Below are 22,808 nucleotides of genomic sequence, written 5' to 3'. Positions count from 1 at the left end.
CCAATGTCAGCATCTTGAACTTCTCCTTCCGGAGGAAGCCTTTGATGTTCTGTAGGTCCAAGATAGGGCGTAGGCCCCCTTTGCCCTTCTTGGGTACCAGAAAGTAGTGGGAGTAACAACCATACTCTACTTCTGGTCCAGGAACGCGCTCGATGGCCCCCTTGTCCAAGAGGGCCTTAACTTCCTCTTGCAGAAGTTACAAGTGATCCCCCGACACGCTGTGGTATTGCGGTGGCATGGCTGGAGGGGTCGTCTCGAAGGGGAGGGAGTAGCCCCTTCGGACAATTTGCAGCACCCACCTGTCCGACGTGACAGTGCGCCAGTTAAAGTGGTGATGGCGAACCCTGCCCCCCACTGGCGTCACATGGGCCTGAAAGCACGGACTAGGAGGTTTTTGAGGCGGATGCTGCAGGGGGAGGTGTGGACTGGCCTCGCCGTTGTCCCCGACCGCCGCCACGGCAGTTTCCACGGCCGCCACCGCGCTGTGTATTAGTCTTCGGTGCGTGGCTGGCAGCACGTGTGGGGGCGCCCCTTCCTTGGCCACGAAAGGAGCGAAAGGCACCCGTTTGCTGGCGTGGGGCCAAGAGGCCCAAGGACTTGGCCGTAGCCCTGGAGTCCTTAAAACGCTCAAGCGCATGGTCTGCCTTGTCGCCAAAGAGGCTACGGCCATCGATCGGCATGTCCAGAAGGGTGGCCTGGACATCAGCCGAAAAGTTGGCGGTCCTCCACCAGGCGTGACGTCGAACCGCCACCGCGGATGTGAGTCCTTTGCTCATTGCACCATCAGGATTCAAGCAAGCCGGGCCGAAGACGGCTGAAATGCCAGAAACCGGTCCCCGGAAGCTTGTTTCCTTCCCAGTGTAAGAATTGGCTTTTGTAGTCTGGTCTGCCCTGTTCCCATGATGCACTGGGCCAGGGACAGACTAATTTGCATACAGCCAGGTTCTGAAACTGGGATGGTGCAATGAGCTAAAAAACGGTGTTGGATCTAGCCCTGATCTCTTGACTGGGTGAGAGTATTCTGCTTAATTCAGAGACTCTGTCCATCACCACCCCTTGTTGTAAATATTTACGGCCATCGATCGGCATGTCCAGAAGGGTGGCCTGGACATCAGCCGAAAAGTTGGCGGTCCTCCACCAGGCGTGACGGCGAACCGCCACCGCTGGTGCCATCGCTCTGCCCAGTGAGTCCATGGTATCCAGCCCACACTGGATGGAATAGCGTGCAGCATCTTGACCCTCCACAAGGGCTGGGCGAGTTTAGTCCGGGCCTCCTCCAGACATTGTGGCAGCAAGTCCGTGACCGTGTCCCACAGAGTCTGGGTGCAGCGGCCCAAGAGGCATGCGGTATTGACTGACCGCAGTCCCAAACTCAGGGACGAGAACACCTTCTTAACGAATTGTTCGTACCTCTTTGATTCCCGATCGGGCGGAGCCGTCGGGAATGCGGTCTGGAAAGTAGAGGCCTGGATAACCAGGCTCTCGGGGTGGGGTGGGTGGACAAGAAGCAAGGGTCGTCCAGAGCCGGGTGGTAGCGTCTGGCCTCGTTCCTATCCACAGGATGACCTGTTGCGGGCTTGGACCAAGTGCCCAAAATAACGTCACACAAGGCCTCAATAAACGGGAGCAGAGACTCAGTCGAGCTTGCCTGCGGTTTAAGGACCTCAGTGAGGAGGTTAGTCCTCACGGCCGCGACGGGGAGCTCTAGTCCCAATGCCTGCCCGCGTCAACACTACACTGTAGGCAGCCCCCTCTTCCGTAGCCACGGTTGGAGGGGAGACAAAACTAGTGTCTGGCCGAAGTGTCCAGTTCTCTTGCATCCCCAAGCTCATATGTCCAGTCCTGTTGAGACTGGCACTCCTGTGCCAGAGGGTCCACAGACCCCTCCCAATCACCCTCGTCACCCATCACCTGAAAGTCAGGTTCAAAGGATGGGACCGGTTCGTGGAAGTAAAAGTCTCCATACAACGTCGAGAGTGGCGCCCAGCGGCGCCGCTCCGGCGCCGGAACCGAATCAAGGGTAGGATTGGGGACGGCGTCGCCGGGGGCGACACCCTAGGGGCCGGCGACGACCCGGATCCGGAACCGGATCCAGTGAGGGCCTGCGGCACCGGGACCGAAGTCGCCAGCGGCGCCAGGGCCGAAGCACCAGACGCGTCGGAGCCGAAGCGCCCGACCCGCTACGCCCTCCAGCTGGGACTGCTGGGCCCGAAGGCGCCACGGAGCCCGGCAGAGGAGGGAGAGACCTAATGGCCATGAGGTACCGCTAGACCTCCTCTAGCGTCGCACCGTGCCCAGGGACCGGAAGGTATGGGGCAGGTGGAGACGCCCGCGACTTCGTCGGAGCCGTGTGGGTGGTGTCACCCGAACCCCTGGCCGCATCGCGCGAGCGTCGGGGTAGGTCGGAAGAACGATGACGCCTTTCCGACCTCTCATGCCTCTTACCTGAGGACCTGGATGACCGATGCCGACTCCCGGAGCTACGAGGGCAGCGACCCCACGACCAGTCCCTCAACCTCCTGTGGGACCGGGACCTCGAACGGCATGGGGCCGACTGCCGGAGCTCAAGCCGCTTGCGGAACCGCTCCCGCCTAGCCTTAGACATCAGGGCCCAGCAGTCGGAGCAGTTTGGTCGTCGTGGTCGAGGCCTAGACACTTAAGACACCGGCGATGGGGGTCGGTAACAGACATCATGCGGCCACAATCGGAACAGGGTTTGAACCCAGGGGCATCCCTACCGGCACCATCAAAAGATCAAAAAAGTTTTGTCATAAAGTGACTAAGGGGTAGAGCTTCTCCGGATCTGCGCTAGCTGGCGCGGAAAAAAGAAGAACTGAATTCAGCGTGCGAGGGCGGCGTCTAAGTACTCCGGCGACGTCATTCCGGCGCTAACGACGCCGACGACGGACGCGGAGCCGCGGACAACGCCTACCGACGCGCAGGGGTATTGCTACGCAAAAGTTTCCGGATCCAGTCTGACGCCTGGGGATATTCTAAGGTAAGGAATCTATCACTAACGTGTGTCTTTCAGATACATGATCACATCACGTCTAGGTGTCAGCAAGCAGAGGAGGCGGCGCGGTATCAAAAAAAAGGAAGGAGCGGGGAACGCCATGATGGACGCACCCAAGAGCAGCAAAGCGGACCATCTGACAGCCATCCGGGTGAGAGGAGAGACATCAACCCTGCAGGGAAACAGACGAGGTCCAAAAGAGAGAAAGAACCGCCTTGAGGCAACGCATACCAGTTCAGCCTTGGAGATGAAGAGGGCAGTGAGACTCCCTCTACCATGACCCCGTCGGTCTGTGGCTCCAGGCAAAGGCCTTTTTTTATTTTTAACTTCCTCACCTCTGGGAAGGGGCGGATAGGACACAAGTAACCCTGTATTCACCCACCACGACCCCCTTTCACAAGAAGTGCAATAACACCGAACCATGAGTGACAAGGTTTGACAGTCCATTTAAGAGTTTTCTTTTTGGGTAAAAACCTGACAGTTTTATTATTGTTTTAACTCCAGGGACACCCCCCCCCCCCTTCCTATCTGACGGGACCTGGATGAGAAGATGACCCAGCACAGAGGCAAGACTTCATGGCAGGAGAGAGGACACCTAGGCCGTAGAGTTAATGAACTGATGTTACTTTGACTGTCTGCCCCTTTTCCTTTCTCTTATACATCCCTCCCTAAACCTCTTATGAAACACTCCTCCACCTATTGATTAAACATATGGTTTACACCCCCTTACGGCCTTGGCGTCCTGTATGAACGAGTGACCACAGTGCATTTTTCAATAAATCTAACACTGGCATGAGTGTGGGTTTACTGAGCCAAGAAGTTTGGTACCATGCTTCTCAGCTTTTAGTAAAGCCCCATTATGGAGCTGTGGAGTTGGTAATGACAAATTTTCAGCCCATGTACTCAATATGGCTTCACTGCACTTACAATGTCAGCGAATGGACTTGGAAACCATAGAGGCACATTGCTCATGCAGCAATGCCCTCGCCTGTGGTATAGTGCACCCAAGCCTTAGGGTTGTGAGGCCTGCCAAAGGGTGACTAACCCATGCCATAGGCCGTGTGTGTGGGCATGGCACACAGGGATGTGTGCCATGTCGACTCTTCAGTTTTGTCTGCACTAAAACACGCATCTAGCAATGGCAGTGTGTGTGTGTGTGTTAGGTGAGGGATCCTTGAGGGTGGCCTAATACATGGTGCAGCCCTTGGGGACCCTGCTCTGGTCCCATGGCCTTTGGTACCAGGGATACCTTTTACAAGGAACTTACATGTGTTCCAAGAGTGTGCCATTTGGGCAAACTAAGGCACAATTTTGTGAAAGAACAGGGCATACTCAGTAAGTGCTTCAGATATATGGCAAAAAGGGGGGGTGACCATGCAAAAAGAGGCACTTTCCTACAAAAATACATTGGGAACTGATGATAAAGTAACTAAAAACAAAAGTAGGTCTACAGTTAGTGGTAACAGAATAACTAAGGCCAGAAACACCACATCTATGTCTTGCAGGCTTATAGACTAAAAAATATAACTAAGAAAATCCCACTTTTTGCATGATCACCCCTATTTTTGCGGACTAGTATTGCAGTTTTTTTCCAACTCTGTGCATTGGACCACTGCTGTCCAGTCCCACTTTATGTGCTCTGATCAAACCCAGATCTTTTGACTGGGTGTGAGTGTTTGATTGGTTCAGATGCTCCGTCCATCACCACCCCCTTTTGTACCGCTTTTGGCCGCCATAAGTGTGGCAGGGTATGCTCAGACGCAAGTCCCTTGCTCACTTTGCCATTGGATTCAAGCAAGCCGGGCTGAAGACGGCTGGAATGCCAGAAACCGGTCCTCGGAAGCTTGTTTCCGGTCCTGGGAAGACATGGCTTGGCAGTTCGGGCTGGACTGTTCCCATGAGGCACAGGGTCAGATTGATTTGCATATAGCCATGTCTGAACTGGGGTGGCAGAGTGGGCTAAAGAACGGTGATGGGTCAAACCCAGATCTTTTGACTGGGTGTGAGTGTTTGATTGGTTCAGATGCTCCGTCCATCACCACCCCCTTTTGTACCGCTGACAACCTCTAAAGCATGGTAAAATGGAATACTTCCCAACTCTAATATTTACCTTCCCAGTTAGGGCTAGAGTACATGGTGCAGGAAACAAGAACAATGGCTTTTAACTCGTTCCGTGCTTGAGTTGGCCAACGCTGGGCACGACCAACGGCCGACGCAGCCCCGCCCACTGCGTAGAACGCCCACACCGCGGCAGAATGTCCGCAACGGCAAACAGGTTAAAGTAGATTACATGTGAAATCCAGCACCTATGGTGTCATCCACTTTGCTGACAAGTAAAAACATGGCTTTAGGCCTACGTGTGTAGCATGACTGCTGCATTTAAACCTGTAGACAAACCTAGGGTGAATCTCGGCTTCTCACCCTTGACCAAATTGTGTGAACCTGGTAATTTTTTTAATTTCGATTTCCCTCCTTTATCTTCTTTGTCACATATATGGGGACTTGAAATACAGTACTTCAGAATGCGTGCTATACAAAACCATCTCCTGTGCTTGAATGTAATCACTAATGGCATTGTAATGAGGGTGGGGCAGAAGTGGGAGGGAGCATGAAAGTTCCTAAATTCATGTTTCTAAACCATCACTAACAAAAAAAATTCTGAATGCACTGCTATAATTAGATTTACTAAGGTGAAATGGTTGTACAGGTGATGGAGCAAGGACTCGTATAAAAGACTTGCTCGGAGTCAATCCTCTCATATAATCCTGTAACAAAGTATTAATAATGTTTGTAATACTAATTATGCACAACATTCTGCATATTTCAAGATAGTAAAACACATATGCAAGCTTCCTCTAACAAGTAATCAGAGCGTGATTAAAGATGGCTGCTAACTTGGGAAAATGTACTGCCCATGCGTCAACTGCATGACGTCTTAATGTTTGGAGGGAAAATCCTGCTTCTACGCAATAGCATCTAATATGGCCGCTTGGAAACTCATGTGCTAAGCATCTGCCTTGCTGAAACTAAACAGAGTTATATACTGAGTGCTAATGCATAAATAGTTTTTTATAAGTAAATGGGATTAGAGTAGAGATAGGTGGTATACAGTGAAATCATTTTATTTTGAATGTAATACTTTGTCCTTTGACCTCTCTATTAGTTCATATTTGGGCCTCTGACCGATGCAAAAGTCTGACACCCACGTGGTTTTACCCACATGCGCAAGAGGGACAACTTTGTAAGTGAGCTCGTCTTGGGACTCGTCCAAGGACGTTCTCCACACATGTCCTGGGAACCAGCTGAACATCCTGAAGATTCAATAGACAACTGTTAAATTGTATACATTGTTGTTTATAAAGTTTACAAATATGGGTGGGAAATAAAGCTTGGGAGAACAAGTTAATGAGCGGGTACTTAAAAAAATGAACTAAGGAAAATTATTAAACTTAGCATGGTGTGATGATCATCCCCTCAGCTCATCCAATCAGTAATAAGAGTTTCATAAAGTTAAAACATTTAGGGGTGGTACATGCCATTAGGAAAGTATAGTTGAGGTAGTTAGTTACATTAGACGTACACAGTCAAAGCCAGAAAGCTGAGAGACCGAGATGCTGTCCGGATGCTGATCGAATACCTGAAGAAGCAGACTTAGAATTTCAAGCAAACTAGAATTAGAAGAAGATCGCGGAAGAATCGAGGAGGAAGTTAGTATCAGAGAGGGGTGAGACGCAGGCATCGAATCCAGAAGAGGTCTTCTATACTGTCCTACACGGTCCCGAAGTACCCGTCACCTGACCTTTCTAAGGAGCCCATTGCCTCTTGGCCAGAGGGGTCTGATTTTCGCACCATCCTAAGTAAATAGAACTCTGTGTAATTGTGTCAATGTGCTTTCTCGCTCTATCCTCTCTTTCCTGAGGTACTCGTGGTTGTAAATCTTATTCTAAATTAGGCAAATTGGGGGCGTGGCCAAGATGGCGGCATGAGAGGACGTCTGATACAGTGTCTCCTCGTCCTGGACCCCCTTAGCGCCCCTTAAATAGCTTCCTGAGCCCCCCAATTACCCTAAACTTTATCTACTGTGACGGGACGTCCTGCGGCCGTTCCAACGGGACCGGGCTCCCGCTCAGAGATCTCCCGGAGCCGCCGCTTCCCGCACGGAGCCCAGTCACGAGGCAGAGAGGGAAATGGCGGCCGGGCCAACTTTGTGATCGCGGCCGGCTTGGCCTCTTGCAACACAACGGGTACCCGCACCTGCCCGTGCCGCCTGCCGACACCAACGCGGAGCCAGGAGCGGGGAAGAGCATCGGCGACACGGGGCGGGGGCCGGGGCAGGTGTCGCACCCGGAAGCGGCGTGTGGAGCGCCAGCCAGGGGGAGCTGCAATTGAGGCCCAGGCTTTGGGCCTAGCACGGCGCCCCGGCAGGGTGCGCCGCCAACGTTCCGGACAGCGGAGGCCCAGCTCGGCCACAGTTCAGGCATCAGGCGGGCGAAGCCGGACAAGCTGCATCCCCGAGGGCCCCCCCAGAGGTGAGGAGCAAAGCGCTGGGCTGGAGAGGGCGGAGACAGAGCTCAGGGGGCACAAATCGAGCCCCCGGCGCGAGGCCTAGTGAGGCCTATCTGGCGCACTTCTCCCACACCCAGAAAGAGCAGCGGCGGTGGGCCGGGAGGGCCCCAGGAGTCAACACGGGGGTGCCGGCGCGGCCTGGCGCTGAGGGCCCGCACTGAAGAGCGGACAGTCGAGGGGTCGATGCCAGAGAGATCTGCCCAGAAAGTCTAACAGCGCAAAAGAGAGGTCTGGTGAGGCAGAGTGATGGGGGCCTATAGTGCCCGGGAGCTGCAGTACTGACGTTATACCTAAACAGGGGCCCAGGCTGGTCATAGGGCCACACGGTCTGTTCGCTATTCCCCCACAGCGGCCATTGAGGGGCCACCTGTTCGGACTTGGATCTGCGCAGGGCGCCAGCCCTGGGAGCGGCCGCTCTCTCCGGACCATTTGGAGATGCACGTGGGTCCACTTCTTCTTGGGGGCCTGCTGTCCCGCGCGGCGTGGAACTTGGGGACTGTGTGGAGGGAGACTCCTGGCGGCCATGAATCGCAGGGGAGGCCGCACCATCACCGACATGCTGGCCAAAAGCACCCTCAAAGGGGAGAAAAGCCCCGTGGTGACGGCGCCAGTTGGGAACGCTAATGTACAGGACAGTGATGGGCCCCCCATCACCAAAGCTTTTCCCGGAGTCGCTGTTCAACTCCCTGAGAGAGGATTTTCAAACCCTCAAGCAAGATATGGCAGGGGAACACAGAGAACTGCGTCGCGATGTCCATGGTCTTGGGGAGCGCGTAGTGGCAATGGAAGACGCAGATCGCACCAGGAGCGAGGAAGTTGAATTCCTACAGCAAGAAATCATCCGTCTCCACGAGCAACAGACCGATCTACAGGCGCACGCTGAGGATCTTGAGAATCGCTCCCGACGCAATAACATACGGGTCCGAGGCGTGCCATCCAAGTCCGAGGGAGACAATATCACAGACTACTTGCAGCGTTTGTTCCGGGAGATCCTGGGAGAGCCCGGGGACTTCGAGATCCGCATAGACAGGGCACACAGAGTGGGTCTGGCACGCCGGGCACCGGCCCCACCTCCAGACATTCTGGCCTTCCTACCTGACTACCCCCTGAAGGAACGCATTCTCAGAGCGGCGCACCAGAAGCAACCCCTCACATTCCAGGGACACTCTGTGGGGTTATTCCAAGATCTATCGGCAATTACTTTACAAAAAAGGAAGGCCTTTAAGGTAGTCACAGCGTTCTTACGGAGCAATGGGATCCCATATTCCTGGGGCTATTCCTTTAGACTTATCTTCAAATGGAAGGGAGCCCTTCATCAACTTCGGTCCCTGCGAGAAACATGTACCCTGCTGGGCATTGACCACGAGGAAGCGGTGGGGGAGGAAGGGACCCCTACGCACTCATCTTATCCGAAACCACCCCGGTCTTCCAGGGATCTTAAGGTCAGAAACAAACTAAAATAGAAAAACTGTATGCTCAGCTACTTTCAGCTCCAAACTCTAATGCGCCCCTCCACCACCCCGTGAATGGCTACTTGGAGAATGGTATGGGCCGCAGTACCTGGTCACTTCTACACACACAAATGACAAGGGGGTTATGGCGTTAACACACGGAGATGTGTGTCAACTGACCCGAGAGTGCAGTTGAAGTATGCAACACACATCTGACACTCTGGTTATGCCACCCATACATAAGATACAGGTGGGTGGTACCCCCTCACTTTTCAGCCCATGTTCCACACATAAGCCCACAGGCATACTCAAGACTCCAACAAGGCCTTCCCTAAGGCGCGTCCGAACCCCTAGACTTCCCCAAACCATGCCGCCTCGCAGCTCCCTTAACTACCCCCAGACGTACCCTCTCGAGAAGACACTCGCAACTGGTTGTCACATACTTTCAACAGCCTAAGTCTCACCTCGGATACTCACAAGGCCGTAAGCTGCCTCTTTCATGCAACTGCTATCGATAAGAGGTACCTGTCCAGTCCACATACCTTCGATACTCAAAACTAACATCACCGGCCTTGACGACAGCCACCCTCGCCCCATAAGCCACACACCTCACGCCAATGGCCCCGCCATACTCACAGCTGCCAGCTACCCCATCAGGTGCTTACTGTTGCTGTTGTACTCCCAGCTACCCTCCCAAACGGGTACAGCAGTCCCGGGTCATTCTAGAAATACTGAAAGACAGTGCAGCTTCGCAATGACAGCCGCCCAGCAGCCCACAAGATACTCACAGTTACACGGTCCACCCAGGCAGTCCGTTGGGTACTTGGGCTAACCTCCTCCGACTACAGTCCACCAGGTCCCCGAAGCAGCCACACAGGCGCTTGATCTGTTTTCCCAGAATGTTTGTTTTCACAGAATAATACTAGCTGGGAGCAACAAGTGGCTGCTCGAGGCGCTGGGTTCAGTTGAGCGCCTGCCTCCGGCAGAGACGGTCTGCATGTGATCCTAGATTTATGCAATCCGGGCGCCTGGTCAGGTGAGGGGGCAGAGGTCACCGGCCCAGCGTCATTAAAAATCATATGACAAAGTTTTGGGTTCTTGACAGTTGTAAAAAAAGAAGTCTGTCTGAAAGAGATTCCAGTTAACCAACATAAAATGGCTTCTTACTGCATCAGGTTGGAAGCCAAAGTGGTTTAGATAAACAACGAACCTTTAGTGAGCTGTAACCTTTAACTTGTCCAAAAGTCCAGATATGCACTGATTCCAATAAGGTGGCCTGTTTCCTGCCGGCCTCACTGCCTGTCAGTAAAATTAAAAAAGAAAACTATGAACAGGAAATCCTCTATTTTTTGCTGTTTTGAAATATAAACGTAAAACAGTTAACACTTGATGAAATAAACTAAAAAGTGTTTCAGAGGTGTCAAATTATTGTCTAAACAAAAATTTTAACTGACCGCTCTATAACTGTCATGTTCAAAAGAATATTGAGAATTTTACGCAAATTACTGTTCACTTACTAACACTTGACCCTGCACAAACTGTAAACAAATGGCCGGTATGTATTTCCGAGAAGGGGTTCGGCCCGGCCCGTGCAGCAGGCGGTGCCGGACCCCGGTTCACAGCCACAGAGACACTTCTATTCTTCGGCTCGTTAGAATGGGGGATTCTGACACACATGCAGATCAGCTTCCTGACAAAAGGGAGGGTAGCGTTGGGGGTCTGAGGTCAGCGCTGGCCCTTGGACTTGATTTACAGGGCCAGCCTGACAGTTGCACTCTTCATCCTTTCAGTGATGAGGCCCCGGGGAGCCCGAGTGCCCCACAGTAACCCCGGGTCCAGCTGTCCGGGCGCCGGGCCTGGCCTCTCGGCAGCGTGAAACCCGGAGCCAGCAGCCCTCAGCAGCACAGCTGTGCGCTCAGCGATCCCCGCAGCATGAAACCCGGAGCCAGCCCCCCACAGCAGCACCGCTGTGCGCGCTCAGCGTTTCCCGCAGCATGAAACCCGGAGCCAGCCCCCCACAGCAGCATCGCTGTGCGCGCTCAGCGTTTCCCGCTGCATGAAACCCAGAGCCAGCCCCGCACAGCTGTGTGCTCAGCGATCCACACAGCATGAAACCCGGAGCCAGACCCCCACAGCAGCACCGCTGTGCCTGCTCAGCATTTCCCGCAGCATGAAACCCAGAGCCAGCCCCCCACATCAGCACAGCTGTGCACTCAGCGATCCCCGCAGCATGAAACCCGGAGCCAGCCCCCCACAGCAGCACCGCTGTGCGCGCTCAGCGTTTCCCGCAGCATGAAACCCGGAACCAGCCCCCCACAGCAGCACAGCTGTGCGCTCAGCGATCCCCGCAGCATGAAACCCGGAGCCAGCCCCCCACAGCAGTACCGCTGTGCGCTCCGCTTTTGTCACAGCATCCTGTCCGTAGCACTTGCGGCCAGTCATCGCCACCTGGCCCCAGAGCTTCCTCGCTCACACATGCCTTCCTGTTTTCCACTCTTGCTCCGCCGAAGTGCGAACACACTCTCTGCTCCCCCTTTCCACCTGCCTCCGTCTGCTCTACAGCCAGGTAACTGATTCAGTAAAAAAAAAAAAAAAAACACACATTCATTGTATGGCAAAACAATCATGTTCCATGCAACAGGGATACTGCTTATCGCCAGGAAACGACCGCTCGCAGCCGGCCGGGGAGGAGGGGGGGCGACGGAGGCACAGAGGCGGAACGGGTACAATCTGGATATGCACGGGTTGGGGGGTATACAATGGAGGATTAAGACGGCGTGGAGGGACAGCCAACAACGGCCAACCTTACCGTGTTCATCCTGAGCTCCAGGTAGAAGGTGCCTGTGCACAGTGATGCTCCCGCCCCCTGAGCTCCCTGCTCTACACGGGCGCTCCGCCCTCCGCGGTCCTTTCCTGGAGGGGCTCGGGAGAGGCTGTCCAGGGAGAGAGGGGGCTGCCGTCCATTCACCGCACTGACTGAAGTGTGAGCCTGAGGACTCCGGAACCGCTCGCAGCCGGCCGGGCAGGGGAGGGGGGGAGAGGGAGACGGAGGCTGCTCAGACGCTGATAATTGGGGGCTTCACTCTTAAATGCTTTCTATAACATAGAATTAAACGAGCACTCACCGGAGGGCTCGACTTCTTCGGGCGGCGGTCATCCAGAAATGGCGTCACAAAAGCGGCGCCATTTTTGCGATTCGGGGGCGTGTTTTTTTGCTGAGTGACGGATGACGTCACTGATTAAACAAATGCAAAAAAACACGCCCCCGAATCTGCTCAAGCCGGGGCTAGAACTGAGTGACATTTAGGAGGCCAGCCAATGGAGAAGAGGGGCGGGTTCAAGCCCCCATACTGCAAAACATAAAATCTCGGACTCCGCCAATCGCGTGGGACGCTAGTCCGAGACCTAAAAAGGATAATGTTAATGAGAGAGTATAAGAGGTAAGGAAGCATTTGAGGGGAGTATGACCAATGAATGGACATCGAGAAGACAGTTCATTGCAGACATCAGAATTGTGTTATACTATCTTGAGAAAATGTATTCATACATCTAGGGGGAAAGATTGTTCCGCTTTTTTGGCAAGTAGCACAGCGTATGCATGACAAAAACAGTGAAGAATAGTTTCTGGCACGTACGCGAGAAATAAATGTGAAAAAGCCCATAAGAATGTGGCTAGAATGATTACGGTTAGGTACAGTGGTTTTGTTCTTGTTTCCTCAATGGCGTCATTCTGTTCTAATCAGTGTGGAGGCAGGTGGCCAGTAGTTCCCCCCCCCCCCCCCCCGAGTATTATCACTACAAAACTAATTGAAAATAACCACTGTTAACGGCAAGTATAACTGTCTCAATCATGGATAAAAAATAATCTATTTTTACATGTTGCCAGGTCAATAAGAATAACTAGGTGCGAGGTTTTTCAGCACCGTCATTTGGATAACTTCTAAATTTAGAACAGAGACACACAAGAATACAGTTACTAAACATCCATTTAAATATATTTTTGAAAATGCTCAGCACCTACAGAAAAATTCGATAAACTACAACTCGAGACGAGAACTGACGCTCTTCATTGTTTGCATTTAGCAAAACCACAATCACTTAGAAACTTTCAAGGTGTTTAAATAGCCTTGGGTGAAATGTTCAACACAATTGGTGCCAATTTCTTTCAAGAAAGTCGCTTTTTGGGAATACAGCATAAACACAGTAACACTGCAAATACATTCATGTTTACCTATATCAAAAAAAGCAAGCTGCATCATGGTAACAGCAAAGTCGTACACAAGCTGTAGCAATGCCATTTATAGGAATGTGATAACTACCATCGCTGTAACTGAGATTTGCGACCCCTAATGAAAGTGCCGTCAGCCGGCCGTGATCTCAGTGCAGTGTCACATGAAGGAGTGCGTTATGTTAAGTATCTTAAGTTCCGTTGGGAGGCAAAGTTAACAAGTGGGAGGGGTGGGGGGAGTGCACGCGACGCGCACTAAGCAGCAACTGTTTGCAGCACACACTCTTGCTTGTGGCGCGCAGCTGCGCATTCCCGCAAGCTGTATGCCGCCACTAGCACGACTATGTGCTTGGAAAAAGAGCTGTACGACGGCTAAAGGTCTCCTATGCAGCGCATGCGAGACCTAAAAACTGTGGGTGACCATACAAAAAGGCATTTCCTTACATCTGGCAACCGCAGGAAAGCCGAAATGGCTGATAAGTGAAACTTAACAGTTCCCAGGGCTTGCCGGTCTAAAGATAAAAACTAACAGCAGCACCTCCGATAGTGGTGCAGGAAGGAGGTTCACATGGCACATGGATCACCAGGTCACAAACTTTTACCAACAGCAGGCATATACATTTTGGTTAAGGGACTCTTTGCTGCCACGATGACATCACAGACCTCAGGAGGTAGACTGAAGACAACTGCCAAAGCTCAAGCTCCATGCATGAAGGTGGACCCTGAGCAGGCTCAGTTGCTGGACTCTGCACTGCTGCTACAACAGGAGTTCCTACCAAAGAGGCAGCCTTTTTGGAGGACCGATGCTCATGATCTGTAGTTTGGGATCCTTTGAAGGATGGAAAGAAGACATTCAATGCGAAGAGGACCGCTCTCAGTTACAGAAAAACTGAAAACTGTTGTGATTTCTCTGATCCCCACCGCCCCAAGAAGGCCACCCCAAACCAGAAGTGATGCATTGGTCACTGCTGTCAGCTGTGGGTGGAGAAGAGCATAAATAGCTGCTGGACCAATCACAATTTGTCAGCCACCACTGCAGGTCTTTTGCATTCTCCTTCGAAATCTGGACCATGTCAGGAAGGTAACTAATGCAGCTGGCACTTCAAAGCCTGCATATGCCATTTGGCGTGCTTTACATACAGGATGCAGGAGGCCATCAGACCCAGCAGCCGCAAAGTTAGTCTCATCAAAATCCAGGATAGAGGCTGAAACATCAGGATCATAGCCCGAACATCTGTGCTCCAGAGGGTAGCCGCGAAACTGCATGGTACCCAGAATGGCTGATGAAAGGAAGTTTCACAAAATCTGGCATACCAGAAATAAAATACGAACCGTGGGGAAGAACAGGGTTTTCACTGAACATGTATGAAAATCCTCTTTCCAGAAAGAAAAAGTATTTTCTAGAGTCCCCTCACCCACCAGGGTATCCCCAAGGTGGCATGCTTCATCATTGGGGTCCACTCAATCTGCTGCGGATTGAGGTGTGCTGCCCCTTACTGAACTACATAGGAGTACTAAGTTGTGGAAAATGTGTAGTGCAGCGTAAGTCGAGTGGAAAAACAAGAAGATAAAAATACCTAATTAGTCGGCTAATATTTTATTCCTGCCCCTAGTTGGTAGGACTAAAATCCGAGATTAATAATAGGGAAAGTCTAACTATAATGAGTATAGAGTCCCTAGTATAGGGTCGACATGTTTCAAACTGTCCCCTCAAAGCTCTTCTTCAGGACCACACGAGGACCAGCCCTGTGCATGCCACTCCTAAGCAAACCTATAATTAGGAATTTTTAAATTTTTTTTTTTTTCGGAGTTTTATATAGCGTGAACTTGAATCGAATCGGGTATCAGAGCGCTTTACATAGCACCAGTTGCTTTACATGAGGACACATTCATTTTTGTTAGGCACGGGGAGGTTAAGTGATTTGCCCAGAATAACAGGATGTTCAGCGTCATTGCCGAGACTCGAACCCAGATTCAAGGTCAACCGCCCTAGCCGTGAGGCTAACTCCTCTCCCTCTCCTATCTCTATAAAAAATGCATACAATGATTTTTTGATACATTTTAAAAAATATTTTCAAAAATATTCGCGCCGATGTGGATAGTCACAATGTCCCAGTGAGTATACAAGGGTTATATACACACACACACGAGAATACTTTAACTGTAGCTCTTTCTCTCCACTCCTGGTGAGCCTCTGTGTATCACTCTAATGTGCTAAAACTGCATGTGCTGGAACAATAAACTCAAACCTGTTGGCTTTGCCAGTGTTTGTTTTCCTTTGTGCCTGGCAGCTCCCCTACTCCAACACTGCTTCCAAGCCTCTTGCATGTCTTCATACACAATCCAAAACAGCTGGCATTCTGTGTGCAAGTCTCCATCCACACGGACAGTTATATTTGACCTTTTTATCTTTTAGGAAAAACATGAAGTGATTATTGCCTGTACGAGTGCGAGCATCCACATGCATGGAATAAAATATTTGATGATTTTTTTTTTTACTTTAATAAACACCATTCAAAGATGGTAACCTGTGAAAAAATATTTGTAAACAAAACAGGGCTGGCAAAGACAAAAGACTGGTAACCAAAGCCAGACCTATTGACTTTACCATGAATTGCTCACTCTGCAGTGTTCCGAGTTGTTTTTGATAAGTGAGTCAAGAGCTCACTTTTGACACTAACCATTACATCTAAGCATTTTTCACAATCTAGCTGTAACTCTACTTCACCAACACACCGATAATTCTTTACCAACACTCAAGTGACCAACCTTGAACTTGGCAGTATCTATATCTCACACCTCTATACCATTTGCTCCAGTAGCTAGTGAAGTGACCATCTGCAAGACAGCAGTATTTCCTCTCACTACCACTAAAATAATCTTTTTTTTTATGTTAAACTTGATTTACTATTTTAGTACATTATATCGAAACAAACACGAGTGCTCACGGCCTTATCCGCACCAGCATAACAATGGAAAATTGGTGACAAAAGTTAAAGCCAAGACCTAAAGAAGCCAGAGAGAAGAGAAAACAAAAGGAAATTCACATTTTAACATTCGTGATATCAGTCCCGGTGGCCCGCCTACCGCTAAAATAATCTTGATGTAAATACTGGTTAGTACTCTTCCTTTTGGTAAGAAATGTACATTCTCAAAGCATAAAGTTTTCGTTAAAACAAAAGGAAAATGTTATTTTTCAAAATAGAAAAATGTCTGATAGAAACATCACAAAATGTATAATGAAAACAATAGAGATAATAAAGACAAAAGGAAACTATTAAATATTTACTTTCAAAGATCGTGACAAAGACATAGAAAATAAGATGAGGAAATAATACTTATTTTGTGAACAATAGTTGGCGGTATACACTTACTTTAGCCAGTTATTAAAGATATCCAAGAGGGACGCAGCATTAGGATCCTGATCTTTCTGTCAAAACAAAGATATTAATATGAATGAGCCAAAACATTAATAAGGAAAACAGTGATAATGATATGAATGAGCAATAATGAAAATAGGAAACAAGCATTGACAAAAGCAAAAAGGTCTTGCCTATGCCAGAGATATTGGCCATAGGCAAGACTTGCCAATGTGTTTTAGCGATGTTGTACACCAGCTTGGCTGCTGTTCAGCATGGCTAAAAGTTAGTGGTGGAGAGGAGAGTGTCGTAGAGTGATGTGGCATATAGTGGAGTTGTGTAGAGTGGACCGCTGTAGAGTGACTTGGCGTAGTGTGTTGCAGAGTATACTGACAGAGTGCAGCAGCATAGAATTCTGGGTCAGGACCAGAGGCTCAGATTACGCCTTCTTCCTTCGCTTTATTTTCACAGCAGCCACATTTTAGATCAATAATAAAAACTACATTTCTCATGAACAAGAGGGAAATAGAAGAGTACTGTTACACAAGTCCTTCTACAATGTCCACACTCCAGTCCCAAGTTGATCTTTCTACTCTGTCTACTTTTCCTACTTTTCTCCTGTTTGGGGCGGTGTTCTAATCTATTTCCACAGATTCCTGCGGTCGTGGACGTGCTTGAGTACTATACGCAACCTTTTGCCCATGTGTGAGTGCGGTGAAGTCCGTCTACCGCTTGGGGGCACTGTGCCCTCTCCATGGGCAGCGCAAGTCAGGCACCTGAGATAGAGTGCTGACGAACACTGTCCTGTTGAGATTCTAGCCTGTCCCCTGCCACCCGAGTGACACCCAAATTGGGTCTGTGATTCCCCTTTTCTCTGGTTTACGGCCCACTAGGATTTGTACTGTTTTTGTAAACTTCCTGCGGGGTCATAAAAGCGGCTAGTGGTGCTGCATGGGACACTGTATTGGGTGATAGCCCATTGATAGGGCTCGGTCTCTTACATTGTGAACCTTTGGCCACCCCAACTACCCTGGGCGTCCTCAGAGCCAAATTCTGCCACACACTCTGTGCTTGAACTCAGTGCACCCTCAGCACTGAAGTTGCCTACTGAGTAGGGTTTCTTCCTGTGTGTGGTTTACTTACCAATCATGTCGTCGGAGCAGTTCCAGGACTCCTCCTTGTCCTTCTACCCAAGGTAAAACGACGTCTATCAGGCAGTGGACGACTTCATATACAGGACTGTGAACCAAGCCATGGCGCCGTTGGAGAAGCGCCTCCCTGCACAGATCGCGAAAGAGTGCACTAAATGGGACAATTGCACGCCAGCTCCGCTAAAGCCCCCCAGGTACCCCAGGACCATGCCCCCCCCCCCCAAACAAGCAGTGTAATTCTGGACTGGACGCAAACGCTTTTGCATGACAAAAGCAGGCTTACCTAGCGCAGGTTCCCCCCACAAACAGTGCCAGCGGCCCCTGTTGATAGCTCCCCCATCACCCCAGACCCCCAGAACACAGGAGATTCACTTGGGGACACAGATTACGAGGGACGTCCCTCTAGACCATGGCTCTCAACCCAGCCCCCTCCTGCCCCAGAGGGTGTTTCATTAAGAAAAAAAAAGTGGACCCGATAATTGGCTAGGGACCACGGGTAACAATTCTATTAAGAGGAACAATGGTCCTTAGCAGACTGAGGAATGAGGAACGAAAATACAATATAGGCCACAATGGATTACTATATGAATCCACTGACCAGCCGGACGTGGAGTTTTATTCAACTATAATTAGGAATATAATCAGCAATTTCTGAAACACAAGTTTCTATGATAGGGCACAAGCCTGTACCCTATATTGGGAAGGAAGTGTGGAAAAACAATACAAAAAGTTCAAACATAAAAAGGTAACAAAATTGCAGGCAAAGACTTTGAGCTAAGGTAACTCGCATGTATCGTACTCTGTAGCGAGTTTAACCAAAATAGGAACCTCAATAATTAGACACAATGGAGAACTGTGGTGCTATTTACAAGTGTCGACGTTTCGATCCCATGCTCAGTAATTAACGGGATCATCATCAGGACTAAATCATAACATTTGCCTGGAAAAAATTGGTAAAGGCCAGTGTTAGATAAATGGCACTTGCTCTAGTCAATTGAGAGTCCGGCGCGATGGCCGCTGAAGAAGATTTTGAAAAACCATAAACTTAAACGGCACTGTGGGCCATTTAGTAGCAATTGAAGGGGGCTAAGTAACCCGTGCTTTCCAAGTGATATTGAGCGTCCAGAGATCAGGGCTCCTGGTCTCCTGATGAAGCCCGCTCAGTTTCGAATAGGATGGCTGGAAACAGCAACAGTCTGCTCTCCTTGTCAATGGCACGATGGCTTGTAGCTGCCGAGTGTCGACTTGATTTCCGGTGGCGCTAGAGAGCAAGAGCAGAGTGAGCAGAGTGCAGCCAGAGGAGGAGCAGTGACGGAGGCGGCGGTGAATGCGAGCTAACAAAGCGCCGAAGCCTCGAGAGAAAGCCGCGAAAAAGCTGCAATAACCAAATACAAGAACCGGCGGTGAAGCGGCGGTGAAGAGCCGCGGAGAGAGCTGAGGGAGAGGAATCCGGCGAATTCGGGCAGTTCCGGGCGTTTTGGGAGACGCCGGTAATTACACCACCGTTGAGCCCGTGCCTGTCCCGAGCCCTACGATCCTCAGGGGCAGACTAGTTTCTCAGGTTTTCTGTCTCTGCCCCACCTTTTCCGACGAGCCTGTGAGCAATCAAGCAGGCAGGCAGGAGCCCAGAAGCGCGGTGCACGGAACAGAGTACTGAGTACAGAGAGGAGAGCCGTGCCAAGCTAAGCCTGCCTGTCCGTATAGTGAGAGAGCACGAGTGAAGACGTGGACGCTGTGGACACTGGTCACGGGCCACGGAGTCGAGGCACTGTGCCCCCCCCCCCCGACTAACCTTTGGCTCCGATAGCCGCTTCACAGCTGACCGACTAACCGGCTCCATCCCAGCATCACAGCACTGCCTGTTCCATAAGTGTTATGCAACGCAGCGCAGCGCTTAAAGTACAAAAGCACAAGTGACGTTCTTTAAAAAACAAGAAGCCACAGTCGTGAATAACTGGCATCTTGTACAGGGGGTGAGTGGCACCGGAGGGGTGGTTTCTACTGACAGCACTGTGCAGGGTTTACTGGACCTCCTCCCTCCTCTTGGCCGACATCAGCTTTTAGCCATCATGAGATCAGGCAAAGAAAGACGAAGCATTTCTACAGTAGTGAGCAACCGGAAGAAGAAAAACAAGTTACTTAATGCCCCCTCCGACAGCCACGAAAAATGAACAAGGCCAACAAGATCTGGCACAAGCATAGAGGATGACATTTTAGTTACCCTTGAGCATGAAGCAGAGGGTTCAGTGCTAGGTCAAACCGACCAACAAACTTATAACCAACAAAAATTAAAAAAAAACTCTTGTCCAACCGAAAATTTTCTCCAAGTTTGCCTTTGTAAAAGATGCTGGGGCTGTGCTAAACCATTTGAGCACCATTCAGAAGGGCCTTCCCTCCCCTTTGCTTCCGGAAATAATCATCTTAACAAAACACGACGTCGCAGACTCGGCACGAGCCTTACAACCAGCATCGGTATTGGCGAGTCATTTGGTCAACGAAAGTCCACCTAAACCTTACAGAGACTCAACGCCCACCTCAATTACAGTAGTCTTCAATGTTCTGAAACCGACGGAAATAATCGCAGGCGGCAAAATAAAAGTTTTGAAGCGAACAAGGACGCGAGCGTGGCAAGAGAACCAAGAGCAGATGAGCCCGACGATCAAGCCAAAGAGCCTTATCTCAATGAGTACTTAGAACATCCATCATCTCAAAACTACTCATTCCACTCCACCCCAGCAAAAAAATCACAGCGGGAGTCCCCTGATCCGGCTTTGGAGTTAAATAGCTTACACCAAATAAATCATCCTGGTCCAAACATGATCCAGCACGTGTCACTAAGACCTGCATACTCCGCTGCTTTGGAGCCAAACACCTTACCTCAAGTGAGACCTTCGGTTTCAACTACTACTCAGCACCCAGGGTCAGCATTAGCAAACAGCGCATTCCCCTTGACAACTGAAGATTGGGAGAAAATGGCGGATACACATGCCTAGGGAAAAGGCGTCATACCACCTCATGACACAGAAATCAAAATGGCTGATTACCCAAAGACTCTAAACACAGAAGAGAGTGGTCTTTGGGCATCACTGCTAAACACCATGAACCTCACGACAAAAGCAATGGAATACCATTCGGACAAGATGGATATCCAACTAAATCTGCTAACCCGCTTAACCACCCATGTCATTAACATCGACACTAAGTTATTAGATTTGAACGAGTTGATCAAAAGAATTCAATCAAAAACCAATCAACCCACCAAGCTGCACTGTTACTCAATCATTGATAAATTATCATCCTTACCAGATGTAATGAGTGAGCTCTTAACTGACATAAAATCTGTAAATAACTCCCACAGAGCAGCATGGGCAGTAGCAAGCAAGGAAAGAAAAAACCCAGATTGCGAGACAATGGAAAAAATTAAATCTGTGGTTATTCCCAACGTCACAATGGCCTCAAACAACTCACTTAATCACCCTAAGGAACCGAACGAACAGAACTCACAACAAACGGGAGGCGCACCCAGGCTCCGGCAAGATGAAAAGCAGCAGAGTACAACCAGAGAGCCGTCCGCCATTGTGGAAAGCGGGGAATATATATGCAACAAACAACAGTTTGCTAAACAAAGAAGGAAAATGAAGAGAAAAGGGAGAAGGGAGAAACATGATGGGCTCTATAAAAACATACTTCCCACAAGCAAACAAATCGCTGCCGGAATTAGAGAAAGAACAAAGAGGCACTAAGGACGAACTAAGCCAAAGGTCTAGGGAAAGCCCTCCAACCTCCCCTGCTCTTATAAGCCCAGAGGCAACGTCTGCCAAGAATAAACCAACAGAAGCTGATTTTATAAGGGGATCAGCTGAACAAGCTCGTGAACAAGATGACTTATGGGCGATAAGCAATAGTACAAAAAATCCCTTCTACTTCGAGTCAACGGGGCTACAAACTGCGGACAATCTGGTGGTACAATCAACTGGAGGAACTAATCCTTGGGATACCGCCATCTGTATCTCCTCATCAGCAAGGAAAAAAGAACCCAATGTAATTTTTGACAAGGAATCCCTGATCCAGAGAGAGCAAAACCCAGGATCAACCCAAAGCACAGTCCTCGAACTAATACCAGGTCAAAGGCAGGACAACAAGTACGAACCCTGTGACCCAACTGCCAACTTGGGTCAGCCGACACAAAGAGAGCAAGCGCCTCTAGACTACAGTAATTGCAAGAGTATAGCACGGGTATCAATTGCTAACTCGGGTCCGCCGACCCAAAGAGAGCAAAGCCCTCAAGAATATATTAATTGCAAGAGCACAGAATGGGCATCAAATCCCGAACAGCGGCAGGAGGCCACCAACCACGAAGAGCCTAAAACAATACTCTTCATTCCTGACTACAGATCCAAAGGCCGCGAAGATATTTTAAACCGAAGGAATATCTTACGAGTCCTGAACTCGATTACATCTCTAGTTATGCTAACTACTCAAGATTTGGAGGCTGTCGAATTCATCACACTCAAACATCTATCAGAGCAGGAAATAACAAAAACAATCTGGAACTCTGGAAAATTGGCGAAAAAAATCTTGAGGAAAACCAATTAAAAGCATGGGGGATTCGAATCAAACCGTTCTTCAACCCAGGCTACCCAGTTCCATTACTCCGCAATCTCCAAGAAAATGTTAACTTGACTGAGCAAACGCCGCCCAGATATTCCCATAAAATCCATACTGAGAGGAGCACGAGGAAGCTCAATTGAACGAAAGGCTGGTGCACCCCTTCTGCAAAAAATCAATGGTCTTCCGACCCAAAATCAAGAATGGGACTGGATCGCAAAAACAATTAACTCCAGACAGTGCAGCCAATGACAATCTGCAGAGCAAATCGGTACCCCCTCAAATACAAATCGGTCGCTTAAATTGTGTTCTTGGAACATAAACGGACTAGGAGCAAAAATTACCAACAAGGATCTATTGCTATATTTTCAGCAGTATGACTTAATACTGTTACAAGAAACCTGGTCAGCAGAACCGCTCCATCTTTAGGGC

The 22,808-nt window shown here is 49.9% G+C and overlaps 1 protein-coding gene across 2 annotated transcripts in view; it reads right to left on the bottom strand.

The window, feature by feature from the left end:
• The window catches only part of NOLC1 (nucleolar and coiled-body phosphoprotein 1), a 429,768-nt gene that overhangs the window by 322,096 nt on the left and 84,864 nt on the right, over positions 1-22,808 (bottom strand). For both annotated transcript variants that reach the window (XM_078643222.1, XM_078643221.1), the window contains exon 2: positions 16,633-16,688. In XM_078643222.1, coding sequence (XP_078499348.1) covers positions 16,633-16,688 — 56 coding nt within the window. The remainder of the gene's footprint in view (positions 1-16,632; positions 16,689-22,808) is intronic.

The sequence above is a fragment of the Lissotriton helveticus genome, chromosome 5_1 (assembly GCF_964261635.1).
Source record: "Lissotriton helveticus chromosome 5_1, aLisHel1.1, whole genome shotgun sequence".
In the NCBI taxonomy this organism is placed as follows: domain Eukaryota; kingdom Metazoa; phylum Chordata; class Amphibia; order Caudata; family Salamandridae; genus Lissotriton; species Lissotriton helveticus.
This window is presented reverse-complemented; position numbering and strand designations above follow the sequence as displayed.